The sequence below is a fragment of the Fringilla coelebs genome (assembly GCF_963513975.1).
Source record: "Fringilla coelebs genome assembly, chromosome: 2".
Classification (NCBI taxonomy): Eukaryota; Metazoa; Chordata; class Aves; order Passeriformes; family Fringillidae; genus Fringilla; species Fringilla coelebs.
Window position 1 is genome coordinate 73,000,899 of NC_140029.1, and position 21,227 is coordinate 73,022,125.

Genomic DNA, 21,227 nt, shown 5'->3' on the forward strand with positions numbered 1-21,227 from the left:
ATGTGGTTGAAATGGTGTTATTCTAGGTTTTATAAAGCTATATGAACTAGAGCTGCTCTTAATGCTAATGCCTAGTAACTTTCACTGTCTTCTTGAATTCTTCATTAATAGCAATGAAGTACTTTTCCTATAGTCACAGTGATGATGTAGCAGGCTTTTTGTATTCAGCAAGCAAAAGGAATGGCTTGGGCATATGGCATGTAATGAATTTTTTGTATATTAACTGTGGAGAGAGATCAGATTTAATAAAATTTTCTTCTACAGCTAGCTTTAAATGAAAAAGGACAAAAAACCTCTCCCACCAGGACAACGAAAAAACACACTCAAAAAGTTTTTAAAAAGCAAAAAACCAACCAAATTTAAAACCCAGCACCACCTTTTCTGTTTCTGGGCAAATCCTTTCTGTTCATGTACTAGTGAGTAATTTATGCTGTTTATACTTAAAAACAGCCATGACTTCAGTATCTCTCCATTGTGTGAGAGTGTAAATGTATATATTTTTAATCATTCAAATTGGCCATTCTTGCAAAACAAATAGCATCCTGTGATCTTACTATTGAACTAAAAAAAAAAGATTCTGCAGCTGCTGTTGTCTTAGTGTAATCCCTGTGCATTTGTCCTAAGAAAGAACAATCAGCATTATACAAGATCCAGAAAGAGGAAGGAAACAAAGGGATTCTTTCTGTTTTCAATAAGAACTGCTGGAACCTCTTTGGGAATTCTGTTTGCTGTGTGGTAACAGACAACTTTTGATGCCTTTGAACATATCCTGCTATTGTCCTGGGAGACTGTGGTCTCATAGCCCTATAAAGTTCTGAAATTAGAACAGAAATGCAGCTTTTTGGAAAACCAAAATCCTATTCAGGATTTTTGGAGTAATATAATGATGTTACATGGACAAATTTAAAAAGCTTTAAATCTTTTTATTGGGTTCCTTTTCTGTGCGCTAATGGTTTGCCTTGAAATGTCATCTAGAGGGGTTACTCATGTTTCCTGCAACCTCTGCTTGATTGCAGGTCACAGAGACCTGGGTCACCTAGAGGACTTACAAGGGTAGTAGGGATTAAGGTATATTGTTCTACTGTTTGCTGGAATGATGCTTCACATCTGCCTTAAACTTTTGATGTGAGCGTCTCCCGTTTTCATGTTTGAATAAATATTGATCTGAGTGGTTAAATTTAAATAATTAGGTCAAACTTAGTGATGGCTGAAATGTTAAACTTTAATTTCACCCTTCACATAGATTAATTCTAGTGTCTAGTTATTTAAAAGGGTATTATTTAAACATGTTTCATGTTTCACCCTCGAAGGGTGTGTAGGCGCAGTAACTGGGATAGTGCTACATGTGACAGGAGGCTTAGCTAGATTCTGTGAGCTGTGAGGCATCTTGCTTGCATTCTGGGTTAGGAAATAGCACAGAGAAATTGCAGCAATGTCTTACTGCTTCCTCCTTGCTGTGAGTGCAGTCTTCATTGATGCTTGCCAACTGACTGTAATCCAAAAGAGGAAAAATGGATGAGAGGAGAATCCATGTGAACTAATCATGCACATGTTTTTGGTAGGAAAATACGATCATACTAAACCACACTAAGCCAGTTTTTGTTCCAGCTGCACACATAGCATTTTCCACTCTCTACCATGAATGCTTTGTCTATGTGGGCTCATAAAGAGGGCTCTTGTAGTCCATGCAGGAAGCTCAGAGTTTAGAAGTGCTTTGGAACAGAAAAATACGAAAGAAAATCATCATTTCAGCTGCTGCTGCACAGAGCCTTGTCAGCACGCTGGGTTTTGTGGGGCTTACTGGGAAATACTGTTTCAGCGGATACCAAACTAAGTGTTTCACAAATGAGTAAAAGCTCTCCAGGATTTTCTGGTAAAGGCTTACATTTCAGTGAGGTTTCAACAGGAATGCTTGTTAGGCTTTACTCAGAATTGTAGCACACTCTCAAACTGTACAGGCTTTGCTGAAGTTGCTTTCAATACAACTTAAAAATTTTGAGAGTAGAGTTGACTACTCCTGAGTTGATATTCCAGTTAAACTCTTCCAGCTTCTGTGCTGGGGCTGTGAAGCTCACCAAACCCCCACCTGCCCTTTTTTTCCCCCATCTGGTTTGTACCCCTCTCAGAGAGGAAGTGGGGTAAGAGAACTGCAGTGCCTTGTAGCAGCAAAGGACTGTTGCACTTTCCTCTTGTTCACAGTTCACTTAATTTATGCTTATCATGAATTAAAGGACAGTTTGTACCTTAAAGTTCACTCTGGATCTCTGTGTTCCCTTGTGTTGAAGAGAAAATACTATAGATAATGGAACAGAGATAAAATTATTTTCTTGAAAATACATCCAGAAATTAAATACATCCAGAAAACATCCAGAAACTTAGGAGTTCTAAGGATCTTCTGTAATTCCTGTAGCATTCTTTTTTTGTTTACATGTTGCTTTTGGGTCAGTGGATGGGAACATCCTTGGAAAACAAAATAATAATTAATCTTTCCCATCCTATCAATTTTCTACATCCCTCTTAGTTCTGCTTGTCAAAAGTTGATAAAGAACAATATGAAAAAGAAGAGAGACCAGAATCCCAGCAGGAGATTTTAAGAAGAGCTGCCAAAGACTTGCCTATCTATACGACAACAGCATCGAGAGGTGAGATATAAAGATAATTCTATGCTCCTGAAGCTGCTGTTTATTCATTTGTTACCATTGAATCAACAATTTATTAAACACATATTGCAAATACCATGATGTTTTGTTCTTTGTTTGTCCTGGTGTTTAATCCCCCTGAGAGAAAGAGCAGTCCTTTTTCTGGGGTTCTCAACATAAAGCCACTACTTGAAATTAAAAAAGAAAAATATCTTCTAGCAAGAAGAGAGATGACAGCAGTTATCTCCAGCTGTGGCAATTCAAAATAAACACAGCAAACAAATATAGCTAAGCTAGCTTGAAAAAGGGAAAATCAAATGTGTTGCTCAATTTTATAATCACTTTTATCCCCACTTAAATTTTTTCTTTTTGAGCTGTTTTGGTTCAGCGTGAGGGGAAATGTGCTTAAGATTTTAACTTACTTTTGCAATTTAAAAGCAAATAAGTGGTATTTCAATCCCATCTGCAATTCAGTACAAATCTAGTTATGGACTGTTTCTGGATTTGCTTTTAATGTATGTAGGCATTTTATTCCAATTTATAGATGAATGATCTGTGAAAGTGCTATCTTATGTATATGTATATTCTTTAAAAATCTGTAGCTTTTATATGTGCATATATCTTTTTCTCTTTCTTGAAACTAGCAACCCTGTAGAGTTTCCAAAAATATAAACTTCTTGGAATAACCATTGTTGAAGTTTACTGTGACTTTTCCAAAGAAAGTCCAAGGACACCCGGCTCTTTTAAACACAAGCCTCCATCTAAGAGAATCCCAGTCTTAGGTTCCTGAAGTGGTCTGGGAAGCTGTTGCTAGCTCTTATCAGTTCTGTTTAGCTGTAGGTGTTGGCTTTCCTCCTGCTTTCAAACTGCCTGTGCTGGTGTCTTATTTCCATTGAGAAAAACCTGAAGGTCTGTTTAAAAATATCCAGGAAAGATGAGGAAGATCTGACTTACAGAACAGTCTGCTAGATCATTGTTTGGTGAAGTGGATAGTGAAAGCTAGTGCAGAAGGCTGACTTGCTGAAAGAATGTAGTTTCACAATGAGATGCCTTAGTACCCTGTGCAGAGGTGAAAAGGGGATCAGTGTCAGAGGATGAAGGATAGGAAGACTTGGGAGTCAAAAATTGAATCAGTAGAGTAGTAACAGCTACTTTTGAATACTTTAATATGTTACATTCCTTAAAAAATCAAAACTACATATCTTATGAGATTAGGTGTGTGACAGTCTGTGAGAACAGGTGTGGCAGGGGAGGGCAGGAAGCTGTTTTAAGATTCAGTTCATGTTAAAGGGGAAAGCTTTCATAAAATCAGATGAGTTCTACTAACCTGACCCTTGCACTTAAATACAGCAATCAGATACTGTGATCGATGCCAGCTGATCAAACCTGACCGCTGCCACCACTGTTCTGCCTGTGATGTGTAAGTGTCTGAATCTGGAATTACAGATTTTCTCTTTCCTGCAATCGTCTCTTTAGTGTCTTCAGTGGGTCAGTTCCTTCTGTGGTCCTTCTTTGGTGCAATATTATGGCACAGCCCTATTGTCTGAAGTGGCAGAACTTTTTAGGAAATGGGCTTATGGCTTTGTAAAACAAAGCTTATATTAAAAAATGAATTAAATAAAAAGTAAAAAATCATATAGATTGAAAGTAAAGAAAGGTAGGTCTGAGATATTAGCACCAGCAAAAGCTTATTATTGAACTGTTTCATTGTATCTTGTTTCTGTAGCTTTCAACCAGATGTGTTCTGCTAAAACTATTTATCTCAAAAATTGACAGTAGAATTGCATGCCTTTAACATTTCAAAAACATCACTGCTATCCCCTGTTTTCATTGTGAATCATCAGAGGAGTCTGCACAGGCACTGAAGGCTGAGGCTGTGCATGAGACTTCAGTTGGCTGAGCTTGAGGAAATCTTGTTAACTGAAGAACCTAATACACATCTTTTGGCTAAAATCAAATTTGTTAGCAAATACAATGGATGTCTCTGTGTCTGAAATGTCCAGTATCTGCGTTTACTTTAAGACTGGATTAAAGTGGCATGTGAACTATTCAAATTGCCCTTTGTGCTGATCTTTTCCTCCATTAACTTTAAAAAAAAAAGACAAGCAGCAAACAAAATGGTAGAAAAAATAGCCCTAAGGTAGACTTGGTTGAAGTGAATGCCAGGCTAACACACCTTATCCACACAACCCTGACAGATCCTTTGGATTTGTTTTCTCTGCACACAAATAAAACTAGTGTGGCTTAATGAACTGGTACATGGTGTTGCTCAGTAATGCTCCCTGTGCTAATTTAAGAAACTCTCCTCATAACTCTTCTGAATTTCAATTGGTTCTTTTGGGTGAAAGAACAACTGCTCTAATATAGAGAATTGGTATGATTGAGAAGGGCTTGATAAAAGAACAGTAGGGCAAAATATTTGAAAAAAATCAATCAACAAAAAACAGCACCCAAAACTGTAGAAGCTAAAGTAACGTGTCTTGGAAAGAAAGCATATTTTTTGTCTTAACTTGCTGGAAATTCTCTTTTTCAGATGTGTATTAAAAATGGACCACCACTGTCCATGGTAAGTTTATTTTTTAAAAAATCAGTATAAGAATGATTAATTGTATACTGCTTTAGAAATGAACTTCTGGAGTAAACCTTGATTTCCACAGAAGTTCTTTAATATGTGGGAACAAATGTGTGATGCAGTGTTAAAGTTGTAAGCCCAGTAGTCCAAATCATGCACCTTCTCCTCATATAAAGAAACCTTGACATTAATGTGACCTGTGAGAAAATCCATTTCTTTCTTTGTTTACTCTCTTGGTGTTAGCAGGAGAGGAGATACCACTGCAATGGGAGGAGAGTAATTTCTGGATTCTAGATTATGTGTATGACCCACTCAGACAGACTCTTCTGCACTTTGTGTTCACTGGTAGTCAGTAAAAATATTATCTGCTATCACTGTGAAAAACATTACTACCAGTAGTTGACTTAGAGATGGTTTTGTAACCAAAGCAGCATGCACTGAAATTGATGGTGAGATTCCTGTTACTTTCTGTGGTGACTGCAGTTAGTTTGTAGTGGGAATTGCTTCCTGTACAGACTGTCTGTATTGTAACGCTTTGCCAGCTCATGTCCTGTCCTACAGAATCATGGGGGGGGCAAAATTCATGTGAGAGGCCCAGATCATTCAGCCTGAGAAATTTCCTTCAAAAAAGTGGCTTAAATTGCTTCTGAAACACTGGTGCCAGAATGTTTTGGACATACCACTGACATCATACGCATTTTGCTCTGCAATGTATTGTGGGTTTTTTGTTTTATTTTTTGTATACCTTAGTAACCTTTTTCTCTTTCCCCTCCTTCTAGGGTGAATAATTGTGTGGGATTTTCTAACTACAAATTCTTCCTCCTGTTTTTAATGTATTCCTTACTGTACTGTTTGTTTGTTGCTGCTACAGTCTTGCAGTACTTCATAAAGTTTTGGACAGTAAGTTCTAAGGCTTTTTTTGGTTGTTGTTCATTTGTTTAATCCTGCATGTGTTATTGAAGGCTGCATCAGCATGTTGTCACTCACCATTTACTCTGTTCTGTGGTTCACTATCATTAATGACATCAATCAAAGTGACTGAAGCAGGAGAACCTTATGAATTTTGATGAGGTAAATGTATTACACTGCCCGGGATGAGAAACTGGGGGAAGGAGTTTTGATGAGGACACTGTGCAATTTCTCTGCTCCATCAAAACTAAGTGGCACAGCTCAAATTTTTATGAGACTATGAGATACAGATATGTAGATAAAGAAGGAACAGACCCTATCAAACAATTACATATATGTATGATTTTATATATATATATATGGGTGTGTATATAATAAATACTGACAAATGTGAAATATAAATAACAATTTTGTGTCTTCCCAGACTTATCTATGGATAATCTGCTGCCAGATAAGGCAGATTAATTTGTTGGGAACTGTCTGAGCTCTGTTTTGGAGTCCCTACATAGGCATGTTTGAACTTGTATTAGTGGCTTTTATGATCTGGTATGAGTAGAATGCTAAGATATGTACAGTATGAATGCTGTACATCTTCCTGGCGACTGTTATGGTTTGTCAAATGGTTAATACACACACATGCATCTTAGTATGTTTAATAATATTCGTGTGAAGGCAACCATCCTTGTATGTCAGTGTTATATTTCACCTATCAGTTTTGTCCCATTCCAGGCTGAACACAGTGCCTTCTGTAGTTGTTCCCTTTCATCTACAGAAATTTGTAGAGTACCTTCCTATCTCTAGGCTGAAGTGTTAGTGGCAGAATTCCCTTAATGCATTTCCATTAATGACCACGCAAAAAGTTACCGCGAGTGGAAGGGTCTCAGTCACATCTTTGGGTAAATAATACCACGTATTTCTTAAATGTTGGCTGCTGTCAGAGTAACTGGGAAAAGTAGTAGTTATCTGCAGCGGTAGATATTGATATTTGCTTTATTGGAGCAAAAGGTTTGCTGTCATGTCAGGGTAAGAGAAGTTTGATCATGTATTCAAAATAGCTGTACTTTGAGACAGTTGGCATTAGGTAAGAAGTTTGCAAAGAAGTTTGTGTTCATCTAAACTTGGGGGTCTGACCTGCCAAAGTACTGCGTTTCTTTTAACCTGTGAATTCTGTACGGCAGCCTGTCACTGGAGAGCAAGGAGTGGGAATTGAGCTGTCAGTATTGTGAGATGACAGCCATAAATGTGTTTATCAATCATAGCTGGGTCTTAAAAGATATTTCAAATTAAATAGTCTGATTCTGCTGTTCAGTCTTGCTTGGCTGTAAAATAGTTAAATTTTCAATCTGTGAATGTGCCATTTCCAAACATCTGCCTGGCTGCTTTCCAGTGCTTTGTACGCAATTTCTAAGGAAACCATAGATGCGCTCTTACATATTTACCAGTCAGTGCTTGAGCAAAAAAAAGAAAAAAGAATTTGCTTTGGTACATTGCTTTATAGTTGTTTGTGCAACAAAAAAGGCCACGGGACAACTGCCTACAATGAACAAATGTTTAATACCAACATTTACAGCAGGACTCTTCCAAAGCTCATCGGACACAATGTTGAAGTGGACTCTCAAGCAGAGGAAGTAAACTTAAGAGGGATTTTTTTTTAATTATTGATTCAGTTGTTAAAAATGCTTCCTGCAAGAATGGACTACTTCTGAAATGTAACAATAGACAATGTAATTATGTACTTGCTTTCAGTTCCGGATACTTCCAAGGCAGAATCTGGCAATGCCCTGGTCTTATCAGCAGAATAGGTCTCTGACTCACTTTACTCATATTAAGTCACTCACTTCACAAAGCTAAGACACTTCTGAGCTTATAACTGACTTATTAAAGTACATTTCCAGAAAGAGGTGGCAGCTCCATAATCATGTAGGCTTGCAAATTTTTGTATGTTTCTTGTACATTAGCTTTTAGGCAAGTGCTCTCATGGAAGGTTCTCTGTACGTCTCTGTGCAAACCAAAGCAGAATGCTGCTGACATGTGCTGTCTGTAGACTGCTTCAGTAAATTGCTAATCCTCAGCTTTGTCTGCTAGAGCATCAGACAGATTGCTGTTTGGACATTTTCTGTCGAGGCTGTCTAGATGCACAGAACCACTGAATATTTTGAATTGGAAGGGAACCTCAAGGATCATTGAATCCAGCTCTTTAGTAAACAGCCCATATGGGGATTAAAATCCCACAAGCTTGGTGTTATTAGCACCATGCTCTAAAACTGAGCAAATCAAGGTTGTTTTTTCCTCCCAAAGCTTGACTACAGGAAATGTTTCAGTATACCTTCAAAAGGTAGTGCTTATTTTTTGCTTACTCACAAATGTTTTTCAGAGACTGTGCAACAAAGTGCTGGATACATCCAGTGTTGGAAAGAAGTATGGACTGTTTCTTGAGGAATGTAGCCTGGGGGAAGAACTTGTTATGAGGTTGTGGAGGTGTACGTGCTAACTGCACAAATGTAGCAATCCATTGTTTTGCACTGTTGATAATACTTGCATAGAGACATGATGCTCCTACGCAGATACTTGGAAACATTGTGAGACATGCACACCTACCAAATTCTTCTTTTGAAGAAAACCTTTGTATTTCTCACTTGCACGTGCAAGACTTACACAGCACATTTCATACTCTATGCAGAAGTGCTGAAGAAAGGTCTTGATTTGGTGCATACAATAGTGGAACAGCTACACTGGCTAGAAATGTTTACCACAGGCTTGCACCCTGATGCTGATGTTAACATCTTTTGATGTTTTGTAGATTAAGGGAATGTTACTGATTTCTTTATTTATACCCATAACTGCTTTTTCTATATTCATGACATTTTTATTTCTACCTCAGACATTGTTAAAAGATAAAATGCCAGTTTAACCAAATGTCTTTGACACAAACACCAGCACTGGCTGGACGCCCAGTGCTTGATGCCTTGTTTGCACAGTGCATGGTGATGCTTCCCAATTTATATTTGTGTCTACTCTTATTCTTGCTGCACTGCCACCTTCTTGAAACCATTATGTTTTCCAGTAATTTTCAGTGTCTTTCACTGTCCTCCAGATTAATTTTCAATCCTGAGTATAGCTAAATAAAGGATGTGATATATGTCCTCGGTGGGTAACATGGGCTTCTGCAAAACTTTGCTTGTATTAATAATTGGGGGGTAAAAAAAAGGAAAAAAAGGAGTACTTCCACATCTTTAGTTAGAACTCATTCCTCCTGGCTATACTAAGGATGTGTAGACCAAATGTGAGTTTTTTTCAAAGATTAGGCTAGACCTATCTACTGAAAAATAAAGGACAAATCAAGCTCAGACAGCACTTTTTTGTTTGAGGGGTTTTGTGACAGGATACCGATCAAATGACTGTTTGTGAAAGAGTTTGTAGGGGGCTCTTGAATAGTGACTGGCTTCAGCCTATTGTGTGCTAAGTAGTCCAGATTGTGTTGTGCAAATTGCTTCCTTTTGTAAACTCTGCAGCTCTCTCACCTGCAAGTCTCTGCTTCTATGCTGCCACTGAGCATAACGATCTTAAATAACCAATATCTGAAGTTTCACTATCTTTTCACATGCGGGGGCATGTGGACTGCTGCTAGAACACCACTGTGAATAAGCTTGTTATACACACTCAAAGACTGCATGCTTCTCTCTGGTAAAGAATTGGCCTTTTTTGAAAGATGTTTCAGTTCTGCAACTGTCATTCAGGAAGTTACAAACAGTGGCTGAAACTGGGTAATCAAAAGAGGTAAATGCTCCCTGGGGATCATGCAGATTATTCATGCCTAATTCAAAAAATCCTCCAGGTTTTAGAGCTGCTGGTTTTGGAAGATGCAAGTGAAAGAAACTTAGATTTTCTGACCCACAGAACACACAGAGACTAAGCTGCTGCTGCTCTTTTAGCATCAGAATAAGCTCCTGAGAATTCCTTGTAGATAATTATTTTGTTTAAATATGTCATTTCAAAAAAAGTCATAGGAATTCAAGTCACAAAAATCAGTTGGTCAGCTGGGGAACACTGCAGTGTGCTCTGAGGTAGAAAGAGTTACTATTGCTTCAACATGAAGCTTAAGAATAAGCAGCAACTGGAGTATTTTGCTAGGCTGGATTTCAGTGGATCGCAAAACACAACATATCCCTCCTGCAGGTGGAAGACGGACTGTTGCACAAATTGTCAGTAAATAAGTAACAAAGTGGCCAGTAAAAAAGAAGCTGAACTTAAATAGCAGTTTAGAGAGCTGGACTCTGCTTTCATTTCCTTACTGTAGAATTATCTGATGGCAGCCAGCACTTTTGAAAATGCTGTGTATATCTGCCTGACTCTAATGTAGATGCTTGGACTCTCCCTAAGCTTTTTGCACATATTAATGGAATTTAAAAGCCATACATCTTGCCTACAACAGATCAGTTAAGTGTTAGCATCTTTGCCAAGATACCACTCTTTAGGTATAAAGTTTGAAATTTAAAAGCTAATTTGAACCCAGCTTTCCTGTTTCTTCCTTTGTTTTCTCAAGCACTGGTTCAATTTCAGGTGTTATACTAAAGATACATCCTACAAACTGCTCTGTATTGAAGTAAATTAGGAAGAAGAAAAACTGTACTGATGTACTGATTTGTTATCAGATCTCTTTTAAATGAAGAGAATTGTGCAAAGAATGGCAATTTATTTTTTATGGTTTTGGCTGAAACTACATCTAATGTTGATGGATATGTTGTGAAGTCAGAAAGATTTTTACTTGATACCTCAGGAGTATTCTGAGCTTTTCAGATCTTTGTGAATGGTTTCATCATACACAATATTCACATAACTTTTATTCATGATAGAAACAACTAACAAGGAAGGAAATTGGTGTAGTCATGCTGACCAAGCTGCGCAGCCACTTGAAAGTGATCCAGTCACAATCTGAATTCCAATACATCTATGCTTCTGTAGAAGATTTCATGCCTTGGAAGTTAGTAGTCAGCTCTTGCGTGCTTCTTCATTTTCTTGGAGAACAGGGGCTAAAGCTGCTGATGTGCTTTGGAAATTGGCACATCCAAGAGCACATTTGCACACCAGCCATTTTGTTCTTAACAAAGCCTGTGCTGTTTTCAAACACCCTGTCTTAACATAATGCTAGTGTTTAATAAATTGTCTTTCTTTGCGCAAAGCTTTGCCGCAGGAAAGCTGCAGAGAATTGTCCAAAGGTAAAATACAATATTACTGTCAATGTTTAAATGTGGTTCCTACTACAATTTTTCTAGTCCAGTCATTCGTGGCAGGTATTTGCATCTTCACAGAAGGAAGGAGACTAATAATCTGTTGCCTATAAATATATAAGCCGTGTACAGGGAAACAGATATACCTATGTGCACTTGATCTTAATTGAAATGTGTTTTAGCTTAAAAAGGAAAGTCAGCTGTAGACAAATGGGTGTACTGAATGCACTAATGGAAAAAGTAATGGCAGTAATGCTAAGTAAATAGCTGAGTAAAAATAGCCTCTCTGCTTTCATAATGTTGTTAAAGGTCAACTGCTTGAAAGTGCTGTGATTTTGAGGATATAGAGCTGGAATAGTATTATTACAAATCCCATTGGCCTTTTGAAAGTCTGAAAATAGTTTGGGGTGGAATTGACAACCTGATATGGATGGGAATTACTTTCTTTATGGTGGTTATACTGAAATTGTTGTTTTCCACATAGATTTCTGGTGATTCACTTCTACCTGGTCAGACGTGGCAAATTGTTTTGCTAGGTACATGCTTGTTGTTGCTTAAACATTAGAGGTGATCAAAAATTGAAGATCTATCCCATGTCTTGTTTAGGACTTATTCATGACAGCCATTTACCTTTTATGTTCATTATATCAGCTGAGAATTAGGTACAGTATTACCACATTGTGGCAGGAATTGCACTTTTTTCCCCTTCAGAGGAAGTGACTTTGGATGTATTTTGCCCATGTATCTTTGTTTGTGGCTGCACAGTTAACATTTTCTGGTATAGAAAATGTTTTGCTTGCCTCCTGCTATGCATTTGAAAACCACGGATGAACAAGTGCACTCACAGTACTAAACTGGGAGAAGGGGTACCCATGAGATTTAAATGCTGTCCTTTTCCAGTTTAACATGACATGAAAGGAAAAGCTGCTGCTTTTCTTTCTTGGTGAAAACTGAGGTGAAAGACCTATAGCAGTCTGGGTGTGGCAGGAAATGTTCAGCAACAATAGTGCCTTAGGTGCTGGGAAGTGTTAACATATTAATCTCTTTCTCTCTTTCTCTGCAGAATGAATTGCCAGATACCCATGCAAAGTTCCACGTACTATTCCTTTTCTTTGTGGCAGCCATGTTCTTCATCAGCATACTGTCACTCTTCAGCTACCACTGCTGGCTAGTTGGCAAAAACAGATCAACTATAGGTCAGTTCATTGGGATATGAAACTTTTCCTGGTCCAGAAAAATGACAATTCAATGAGAATGTGAGGCCTACATGATATGTCATCACATATATCAATATTGATTTTTTCAATACTGTGTAATAAAAAGCATATTTGGTGGAAGTAATTAAAGGTGAAACAAAAGGAAAGATGAAGCCTGTGGGGGGTCCTCTGCTGGAGCCAAGCATTCAGATTCATGACGACTGTTCATTTCTTTTGTTTGTATTTTTGAGACCTCTGTGGCACCATGCATTTTTCTTGTGATTTTAAAGTGTGATGTAACCCAATTGCTACTCATCACTCTGTTGCTCTAATACTTTGAGTAGCTGGGTATCCCCTACCAAGTCAGAGGCTCTGCTGTACATGAACATGTACTACATTTTGAACTAGATGCAAACAAGTATTCTTAAATCCTGTGAAAGAAAACTAATGTTATTATTAGGAAGTGGCTTGTAAGAGTGTGATAAAAATGAAAACATTGATGAACATTTCCTAGATAATAAGAGATTCTCATTTTTTATGCCTAAACATTTTAAATGGCACTGATCAGCATAAACAAACTATGTGCATTTAATTAAAGTATTTGAAGTTCTTGCTAGGAAACACTTGAGAGTGGTTTTTGCAGTGTGTGAGGGGACAGAGACTAAGTATTTCTACAACTGTGTAAGTCAAAATCTTATATCTTTCATTGGAATTAAAATTTCTAACCTCAAAAATAAGTGGGTTGATTAAAAGTAAAATAATTTTCAGCTAGAATTTTTTATTGGTTGATAGGAGAGTTATTTAGTTTGGTTTTTTTTTTTTTTACATATATACAGGTAAGGAATATTCACAGTTTCTTTTTAGCTTTGAAGAAAATGTCAACATATTCCTTACCCAAAAGTCAGTGGTCATAATTGGCAACATAGTTCTTTATTTGCTTTCTGGATCATGATCTTTAAAGACAAGATATTGGTATGGAGGGAGAGCAATGAGTCCTCTCAGTACTTGGCCAAGGGTGTAACTGGACGGAGTAGAAAAATGATGGTGGTTTGCTATAGTTCATGGTGTGTCTGTTTCTAATGTAATAGATTTCATCTTCCTCTGATAGCATGGGATGCTCTTAATTCAGCTTCCTAATTTGGCAAATGTGGAAAAACCTCTTCTTTATGGGCTTCGGTCCAGCAGTGCTTATGGTAAATTACTCCTAAAAGAGAAAGTTGTCTGCTCAAAGAAGGCTGAAGACAGAGCAAGTCACCAAGGAATAAGGGATATATGTGGTTATCTTTGGCATGCTGATGGTACTTAGCTTTATCTCAGAGTTTGTTGAATGTAAAGAGAGAAAGTTGACAAGGTGACTGTTCTCCTTACCTGATTTTCTTATTTTTCACTAACCCTGTGGGTTTTTTTCCTCTGATTACGCAAGATTTTTAAAATTTATGCTGCCCCCCCCCCCCGACATATGCATCAAGATCGCCTCACCTTGCCCAAAACTGGCTCCACAGCAGAGAAGTTTGGGGTTGTTTCTTCATGCTCCCTGACTCCTTAGTGGTTTAAGGAATTGTATGTTTTTATTTTACAGAAACATTCCGTGCACCCACATTTCGAAACGGTCCTGATAAAAATGGCTTTTCTCTTGGATGCAGCAAAAATCTAAGGGAGGTTTTTGGAGATGAAAAGAAGTATTGGTTACTTCCTATCTTTACCAGGTATTCAGTTTGAACAGTAATGAATTAGGAAATTGATTGATTCTATGACTTCCACCTTGCTTCCTTTTCTACTAAAAATAAAGCACAGCTGAAAAGCTGAGTTGTATATCCAGTACAGTAAATATTGGTGCAGGGAAAATGTGCAAGAGAAAACAATCAAACTCCACACAGGTTTTCCATTCAAAGACAGAGCTCATTGACAAAAGCCTTTTAAATGCAGAAGTCTGAAAAGCTTTGAGAAGCATATTGCAAAAATTGTACACCTTTTGGTGGTAGTCTCAGTGATTATAGAGCAGAAATCAGAAACTCAGAGGAGATCAAACAGCTGCATCCTAAAAACATCAGCTTAAAAACACCCTCTCTTGGCCCTGGAAGAACTTGACAGCTTTCCTTTTGCTGTAGATGACACTTTAGGAATCAAAAGCCATCTAAGAAATTGCATGTAAATAAGAAACAGGCAGGAAAAAAATCTGATACTATTAAAAATGCTGGAATTAAAATGTCAGCTGAGCCAGCATTAGGGAGTTGCAGACAAGCCTTATGAAACAAGACTGATGTGCTGCACACTCCAACTACTACCAGATTTCAGCAGAATGAAGTAGGAACTGTATTTCAACTCTGCTCTTCAAGGGCTGTGTATCAGGTAAAAATGTTGCTGAACCTGTTTGTGAAGCTGAGGTCTTGGTATCAAACTGCAGAGGTAATACCAGCAGCTTAAGTTGAGTCAGCTGTTTGCTCAACTACCATGTGATTAAAGACGGAAGCTCCACTGTAGATGGCTCAATCTGTTTTGTTACCACATTTTATCCTGATAAACTTTAAAAAAGGCTTAGCTTATTTCAAAATTATGGGTGAAGGGGAAAGCATGGCCGCCAGAATGTTATTTATTATACAGCTTCTGAGGTTGTAAATACCAGAGAGTCTTACCATGTGTGCATGCTGGTTTGGGAGAACATTAGGACTACAGTCTACTGAAATACATCTGTGTTTCTGAAATCCACAGACTTGTGCTTGTGCACAGTAATCCATACTCAGGGATAGAGTGGGAATCAATTGAGCTCTAAGATTTAATTAACTGATCATCTGATTTAGTGGTAGAACTGCCTTTCTAAAGTCTGGAGTTCAGCACTGTTCTCAGCTAATCGATTCAACCCTGTAGCCTTTGTCTCTTCCATGGGTTCTTTTTCAGTTCACTTAAGTCAGCTACCAGCAGTGATTTGAGTCTTTGTTTCTCATTTAGTTTGGGAGATGGATGTAATTTCCCAACTCGTTTGGTGATTATGGATCCAGAACAACTTGCAGTCTCAAGCCAAAATGAACCTGCCAAAAGGTAACTATAGCACTTAAATACTGATTTTGTACTGTTTCATACTTACCTAGAGAAAAAAATTGTTTCAAAGTTAGTTTTTGAATTCTTTATGCTTCTTGTCACTTCAGAGTTAGTTTGTAAGTCTTCAGTGAAGGACAGAATGGATTAAGAATAAAAAATTGACTGCCTCTTGGTTTTGTCGTAACATCAAGCTCTAAGGAAGTAGTAATAAAGAAAGTAAGGGAGCTTACTGGCTCTTAACAACAATCAAAAAATCCTTGGGAAGACTGAATAATTGTCCATGGGGAAAAAATACTTTGTTTATTTGCTTGGTTTGGGGTTTTTTCTGTGAAAGACAGGGTATTATTTGTATTTCATTTCCTCGAGCATGCTTAAGCAAGTAATGCAGAGACAGTTTGCAAGAGAAGTAGATCTCTCATTCTGGCATTTTTAGCTCATTACTTTTTATCCCTCCCAAATTTGCATGTTTTGTATCTTCAATGTATTTTCAAAGCAACAAGAGTCTGTGTGCAGTTTCTGGGGGTGTTTACATTTGCCACTGTAGAGATCTTCTGCATAGTTTAATGAATTTGTAAGCTGAAGGTTGTGGCCAACAGCAGTCACCTGAGTTATCAGACATTAGAGGATTCAAAGGCAATACAGAGAAGAAGTTGCTTCCATTGCAACATAACCTGTGGAATTTACACAAGAACAGGACCCTTGTGCGAACTGCAAAGTATCCTTTACATTCAGAAGGTTGTTCAGAAGAAGGCCCTGGCATTTGCATGGGAGGAGATGGCATTTGGCTGCTCTTCCAGATGGAACCGCGTGGGTTTTCTTTTTAGCTGTGTGGCAGTGTTATTGTCAGGGTGCCATTTCTGGTGTTTCAATCCATGGGTTTTTTCCCTTAGAAGTGAGTGGCCTGTGTCAGGTAGGGGTTTATTTTAGACTGATGACAGGAACAAGCCTGTAGAGGAATTAGGGCTGGGGGCAGGCAGCCATTTCCAGTTGGCACTGGAGGGTTTTTTGTTATTAGCTTTGCTTTTAAGTAACTTCACTATTCTAGAAATGTCTGAAGCAGCTACTGGTATTACAGAATTCCTGTTGACTTTGCTTACTTTTCAGCTCTGTAACCACTCGACCACTCAGTGAATCACAAAATCGCTTGCTATCCGGTGATTGTCAGTGGGTGGAAACAGGCCCTGAAGAGGAAAATGTGAAATCAGGTAGTGGTTTCGTTTGTGGTTCAGTTTTCCTTTTTTTTTTTTTTTTTTTATTTTTAATTTTTGGTACCTAGAAAGTCCTTAAGAATTGGCTGGAGTGATATAGAAGAAAATGTGTTCCATGGAATCAAGTCAGGATATTTAGAACTTAAGGCTAACTTGCATCCCATGTTCTGCTCCAAAATTAATTGTTGTGTTAGTGGATGGTATATGGATAAATAATTCCACTTTTGCACTTTAGTTCTGAGATTTGGGATCTTTTATGTTTAGTAAGGGGGAGGAAAATATTTTTGTAAAAGTAGGCACAACATGGTCAATGTGCTTTCTGGTTTGAAATCTTTGCTATTTGTTATGCAGATCTGCAAAAACACATAATTGAGATTCTCTCACATTCTAGGTGCAAAAAAGCATATTATAGTTTCATTGGAAAGTTGATCTCAGCTAATTACTAACCAACCATCTCAATGAGAAACAGGTAAGACTAACATAATTGCTTGCTATTTCTGTACATGTATGAATAAAATTGACATCTCAAAGTCAAAAATCAACTAGTCACAGAATGCAGAGGAGTCCTCTGATGTTGGATGAGTAATAACAAAGTCGAAACAAAATTCAGAATGGCTGTTGAGAAGGCAAGAATGGGAGTAATGCTGTAGTGCAGGAAACATGGGTTGGCCAGGCCTGGGATGAGTCAGATTAATCCTGTAATTTAGATTAAAGTCAGTAGTGCTGGATTTGTTAGCTGACCAGGGGAAAAAATCTGATGCTAAATGCAATTCTGAGATGAAACGCTGTCTGGAGGAAGAGCTCCTTAAATGTCTTTTTCTTAGTCATGTATTGGGCCATGTTCTGCTCTTTAGGAAGCTGCATGTGCCTGAGGAAGGAAGGTCAGTAAGTGAATACAGGTCCCTGAATACAGACTGCTCTGTAACATTTGGAATTGATAGTGATCTGCTGGACTATTTCTTGCATTAAAGTGCCCTGTGTGCACTTTGAATTTAGGAAATACACAGCCTTCTGGTGCATATATGAAAGTTCTTTTGGTGTATTTCAAATGACTAAATTAGACTTCTTTTATGTTGACTGTGGTGAGCTTATAAGTTACCATTAAGTTTTTCTGTCTGGAAGAGAAACAAATCTTATTTGGTCAATTAACAGCTGTAGAAGCTATAGCTGAGTCATTACCCCCTGCCTCTTTTTTTTTCTTTTGGTTGTTGTGGGTTTTTTTGTGAAGGTGATGTTTTTGCAAGTAATTCACATTTTTATCAGAAATAAAACATTACATTTGAATTTGGTAAGCTCAGTAATTTTAGGATTACTTTTGTTTCCTTTCCTTTTATTTTTTTAAGGAGCCTTCTGACCTAAAATTATAGTTTTGGGAGGGAGTTGGTTTGTTTTCAAGGAAAACAAATCTTTCTAAGAGGTCTTTGTGGGTGATGGTGTGATGCTTGGGCTCATGTTGGTCAGACTGCTCAGTGTAAACTCATGCAAAACCAAGATTAGACTAGTTAGTTATGACTTCTGAAAAACCTACTCAACAATGAGAACTCACTAATGGTAAGTTTCTTCTTTCCAACTTTTCTTAATGCTATATAAATATACAAAAGAATGTCCCAAGCAAGGGGTTCCTATCAGCCTCCAGCTATATAAAACCTAATCTGATCTAAATAGGTTACGAAGGCTTTTCTGTTCTTCATGGAGCAGAATAGAAGTTTCTGAGAGCAGCTCATCCCCAGCAGCCTTTGATAGGGTATTACAGAAAGGTCTTAATCTTTCTTTCCACTGACCTAGAGAGGGAGCATAGATGACTGTTTTAGGCTAGACAATTAATTGGTAATAGTTTGAGATTAATTTCTTTTCTATCCTCCCTCTCTTCCTAAAATGAGGCCAGGTTTAATAAAGGAAGTATTTGTACTTTCTGTTACATTTGCCCAAACTACACTAGTTTTAAAATTTGTATAAATAAAAGTTCATAATTGCACCCAATGCAAAAGCATTTGGGTATGTATTACCTTGAATTAACTCAGTAACACAATGTTTGAACCATTCTGAGTTCAGTGGGATTTGATCACAGTTTAGGCCAAGATGGTTCATTCCAGTCCTGCATTTCTATACAGTAGCTGTGACATCCAGGATCTGTTCAATGCGCTTCCATAAAATCCTGTAACAAGCCAATAGTTGTATTTTTGAATTTTGGGCCCGTAACACACTGCAGAAGTAAACTTGTGGCTGATTCTGGTGTACAGAGCTTGATTTGCAGAGGAAGGCCAGTCCCCCATCTTCACCTAGGCAAATACCATTTGTGTCCTCACATCTATCAATTTAATTCAAAAATTGAATTGCCAGTCAGGTATCCAGGATACTTTAGATGCAGATCAGTGGTGATGGATTGATGTTCTTAGCACTGGTAAACTTCTAAAACATAAGAAGTATGAAATCCACACCCTCCCAGAAAGACTATTTCTGAGCTGAAGGTGCCTTAACTACTTACCTTAATCAGAAGTCTGTAAATCATATTACCCAGGTGCATTTGTGTAATGCACTAGGATTTGTTTGTTCAAAGCTAATTGGATAATTCCATTAATTACCTTTTTTTGTTTCACTAGGTTTCTGCAACACATTTTGAGCTTGAATATTACTTAATTTTGTTTGGAAGAAGTTGAGCAGGAAAAAGTGGAACATGAACATTTTAGGAAGAGACAAGAAATTCAAGTTTCTGCACAGTACAATGGATTCTTGTAAGCACTATTGCAGAGCAGGGAAGTTAAGACAGATGCCTTAAGATTCTTAATGTGCATTTATGCAACACTGAATTATATACTGCTACCAAAGGGCCAGATCCAGAAGTGCCCTGCTTGGATGCACAAGGTCCAGAGTGGGAACTATGCATTTCTTTTATGCTGCAGTGGTGGGGGTAGATTGCAGAGACTCTTACCTCCTCACGGGCAAACTTCATACTTTAGGCACTGCAGAAGTCACTTCCATAGCAGGTCTCCAGAGTACAGAAGGAAAGAAAAAAGGAAAAGAAAGGAGAAAAAAAGTCAGCCTAGAGTATGGTCAGCAAGTCTGAAGTGGGAGTATACATAGTTCAGATGGCAGGTGATGGGGAAGGGACTAGATGATGTCTTCTCCTCTCTTCCTATTAACCAGTCTACCCCATGATCACAGCTCTCCAATGGGACTGAGGTTTCCTTCTACTAGCTGTGCTTTGGAGCTAGGCAATGCCAACAACATAAAAGCCCTTAACTTGGGTGTTGCTTTTTTGCTATTGGATTGAGCTTCATTGAGCTTCCTTATCATTTTAACTTATTTAACCATACCAAGGAGAGAGCTCAAAGAAGAAAACTTGGGTTTTAGTTGAAAAAAAGATGGATTATTACTTTCCAACAATTGTCAGTCAGCATACAAAGAAAAGACAGTCCAAAAAGGAATTAACAGTTCTTACATTTTCTGTTACTATTTGCTGTGTTCTGTGGAAGGCAGCAACAAAATGGTAAAGTACCCCTGAGAAAAATCATATTGCAGTTGTGTGTTTCTAGAAAACAGAACCAGCAGAGTACTGTTTTTTCCATGGGACTCTTGATGGTTTATAAATACTGTTTTATACTTTTGTTTTATCTTTTTAATAAAGGCACAAGGTTTTACTGGTTCTAAAGTACAAATATCAGGTACTTACGAGAAGATTAGTGTTAGATCATAGATCTATGATAGCACACGGAAAAATTGCATCCTTTAGTCTCCCACTTTCAAGTCCAGTTTAAGTGATGCTGAAATTGTTAAAGACTGATGGCTTTGTGCAGCAATGTACCTGCTTACAAAAGGCAAAATGTGTTTCCTGTGTGAGGAATCAAGTCCATCCCATCCTTAGCTCAAGATCTACAGCAAACAACATGGGGTTTTTTTCCCCTCACTTCTCTACAGAGAAGACTGCTAATTCATCTTTGGGTGGTATTGGAATTTTGCGCCTGGAAAAAGTGACAAATACTATTTGTCTGTAAGATTTCTGATGTTCAGCTGCTGCTGATTACAAATAGACATGAGCCCTTTTGATGCAGACTGAAGGTAGTAGTCAAATTGATGATCTAGTCCAAAAGAACCTGTTTGGTTTGTCTCCCAGACTGATTGCTACTTGAGTTAAATATGTTTTTGATGGAAATAATAAGGTATCAAGTATACTGTAGGGTTTAAAATAAGTATTTTTTGTCTTTGGATATAATAAATTTTTCTTAAATATTAATCTTCTGGAACAAGAACTCTTTGAGAACTTATGATTTCACTGTTGAATATTCTTGAGACAGAAACAATGGTCCAAACTTGCATGTTTTATAAAAGTTGCAGAATGTTTCTTCAAACTTTGTACAAGAAATTTTGCATTTGCTAATTCCAAAACTTACAAAGGCATTTGCTACACATTGATGTGAAAGGTTTAGCTTTTTCTTCTCAAT

The 21,227-nt window shown here is 37.7% G+C and overlaps 1 protein-coding gene across 4 annotated transcripts in view; it reads left to right on the forward strand.

Annotated features, from left to right (window-relative positions):
* Positions 1 to 21,019, forward strand: part of ZDHHC20 (zDHHC palmitoyltransferase 20) — a 45,384-nt gene extending 24,365 nt beyond the window's left edge. Inside the window, exons 4-13 of one of the 4 annotated variants that reach the window (XM_084201093.1) lie at positions 2,522 to 2,642; positions 3,990 to 4,059; positions 5,173 to 5,205; positions 5,991 to 6,111; positions 12,412 to 12,544; positions 14,124 to 14,250; positions 15,491 to 15,580; positions 16,685 to 16,788; positions 17,180 to 17,257; positions 19,389 to 21,019. In XM_084201093.1, the coding sequence (XP_084057219.1) occupies positions 2,522 to 2,642; positions 3,990 to 4,059; positions 5,173 to 5,205; positions 5,991 to 6,111; positions 12,412 to 12,544; positions 14,124 to 14,250; positions 15,491 to 15,580; positions 16,685 to 16,788; positions 17,180 to 17,217 (837 nt within the window). In that variant the 3' untranslated portion in view covers positions 17,218 to 17,257; positions 19,389 to 21,019. Of the gene's footprint in view, positions 1 to 2,521; positions 2,643 to 3,989; positions 4,060 to 5,172; positions 5,206 to 5,990; positions 6,112 to 12,411; positions 12,545 to 14,123; positions 14,251 to 15,490; positions 15,581 to 16,684; positions 17,258 to 19,388 lie in introns of all 4 variants that reach the window. The other 3 variants (XM_084201094.1, XR_014615970.1, XM_084201095.1) reach the window with 3 other exon arrangements.
* Positions 21,020 to 21,227: the final 208 nt, after the last annotated feature.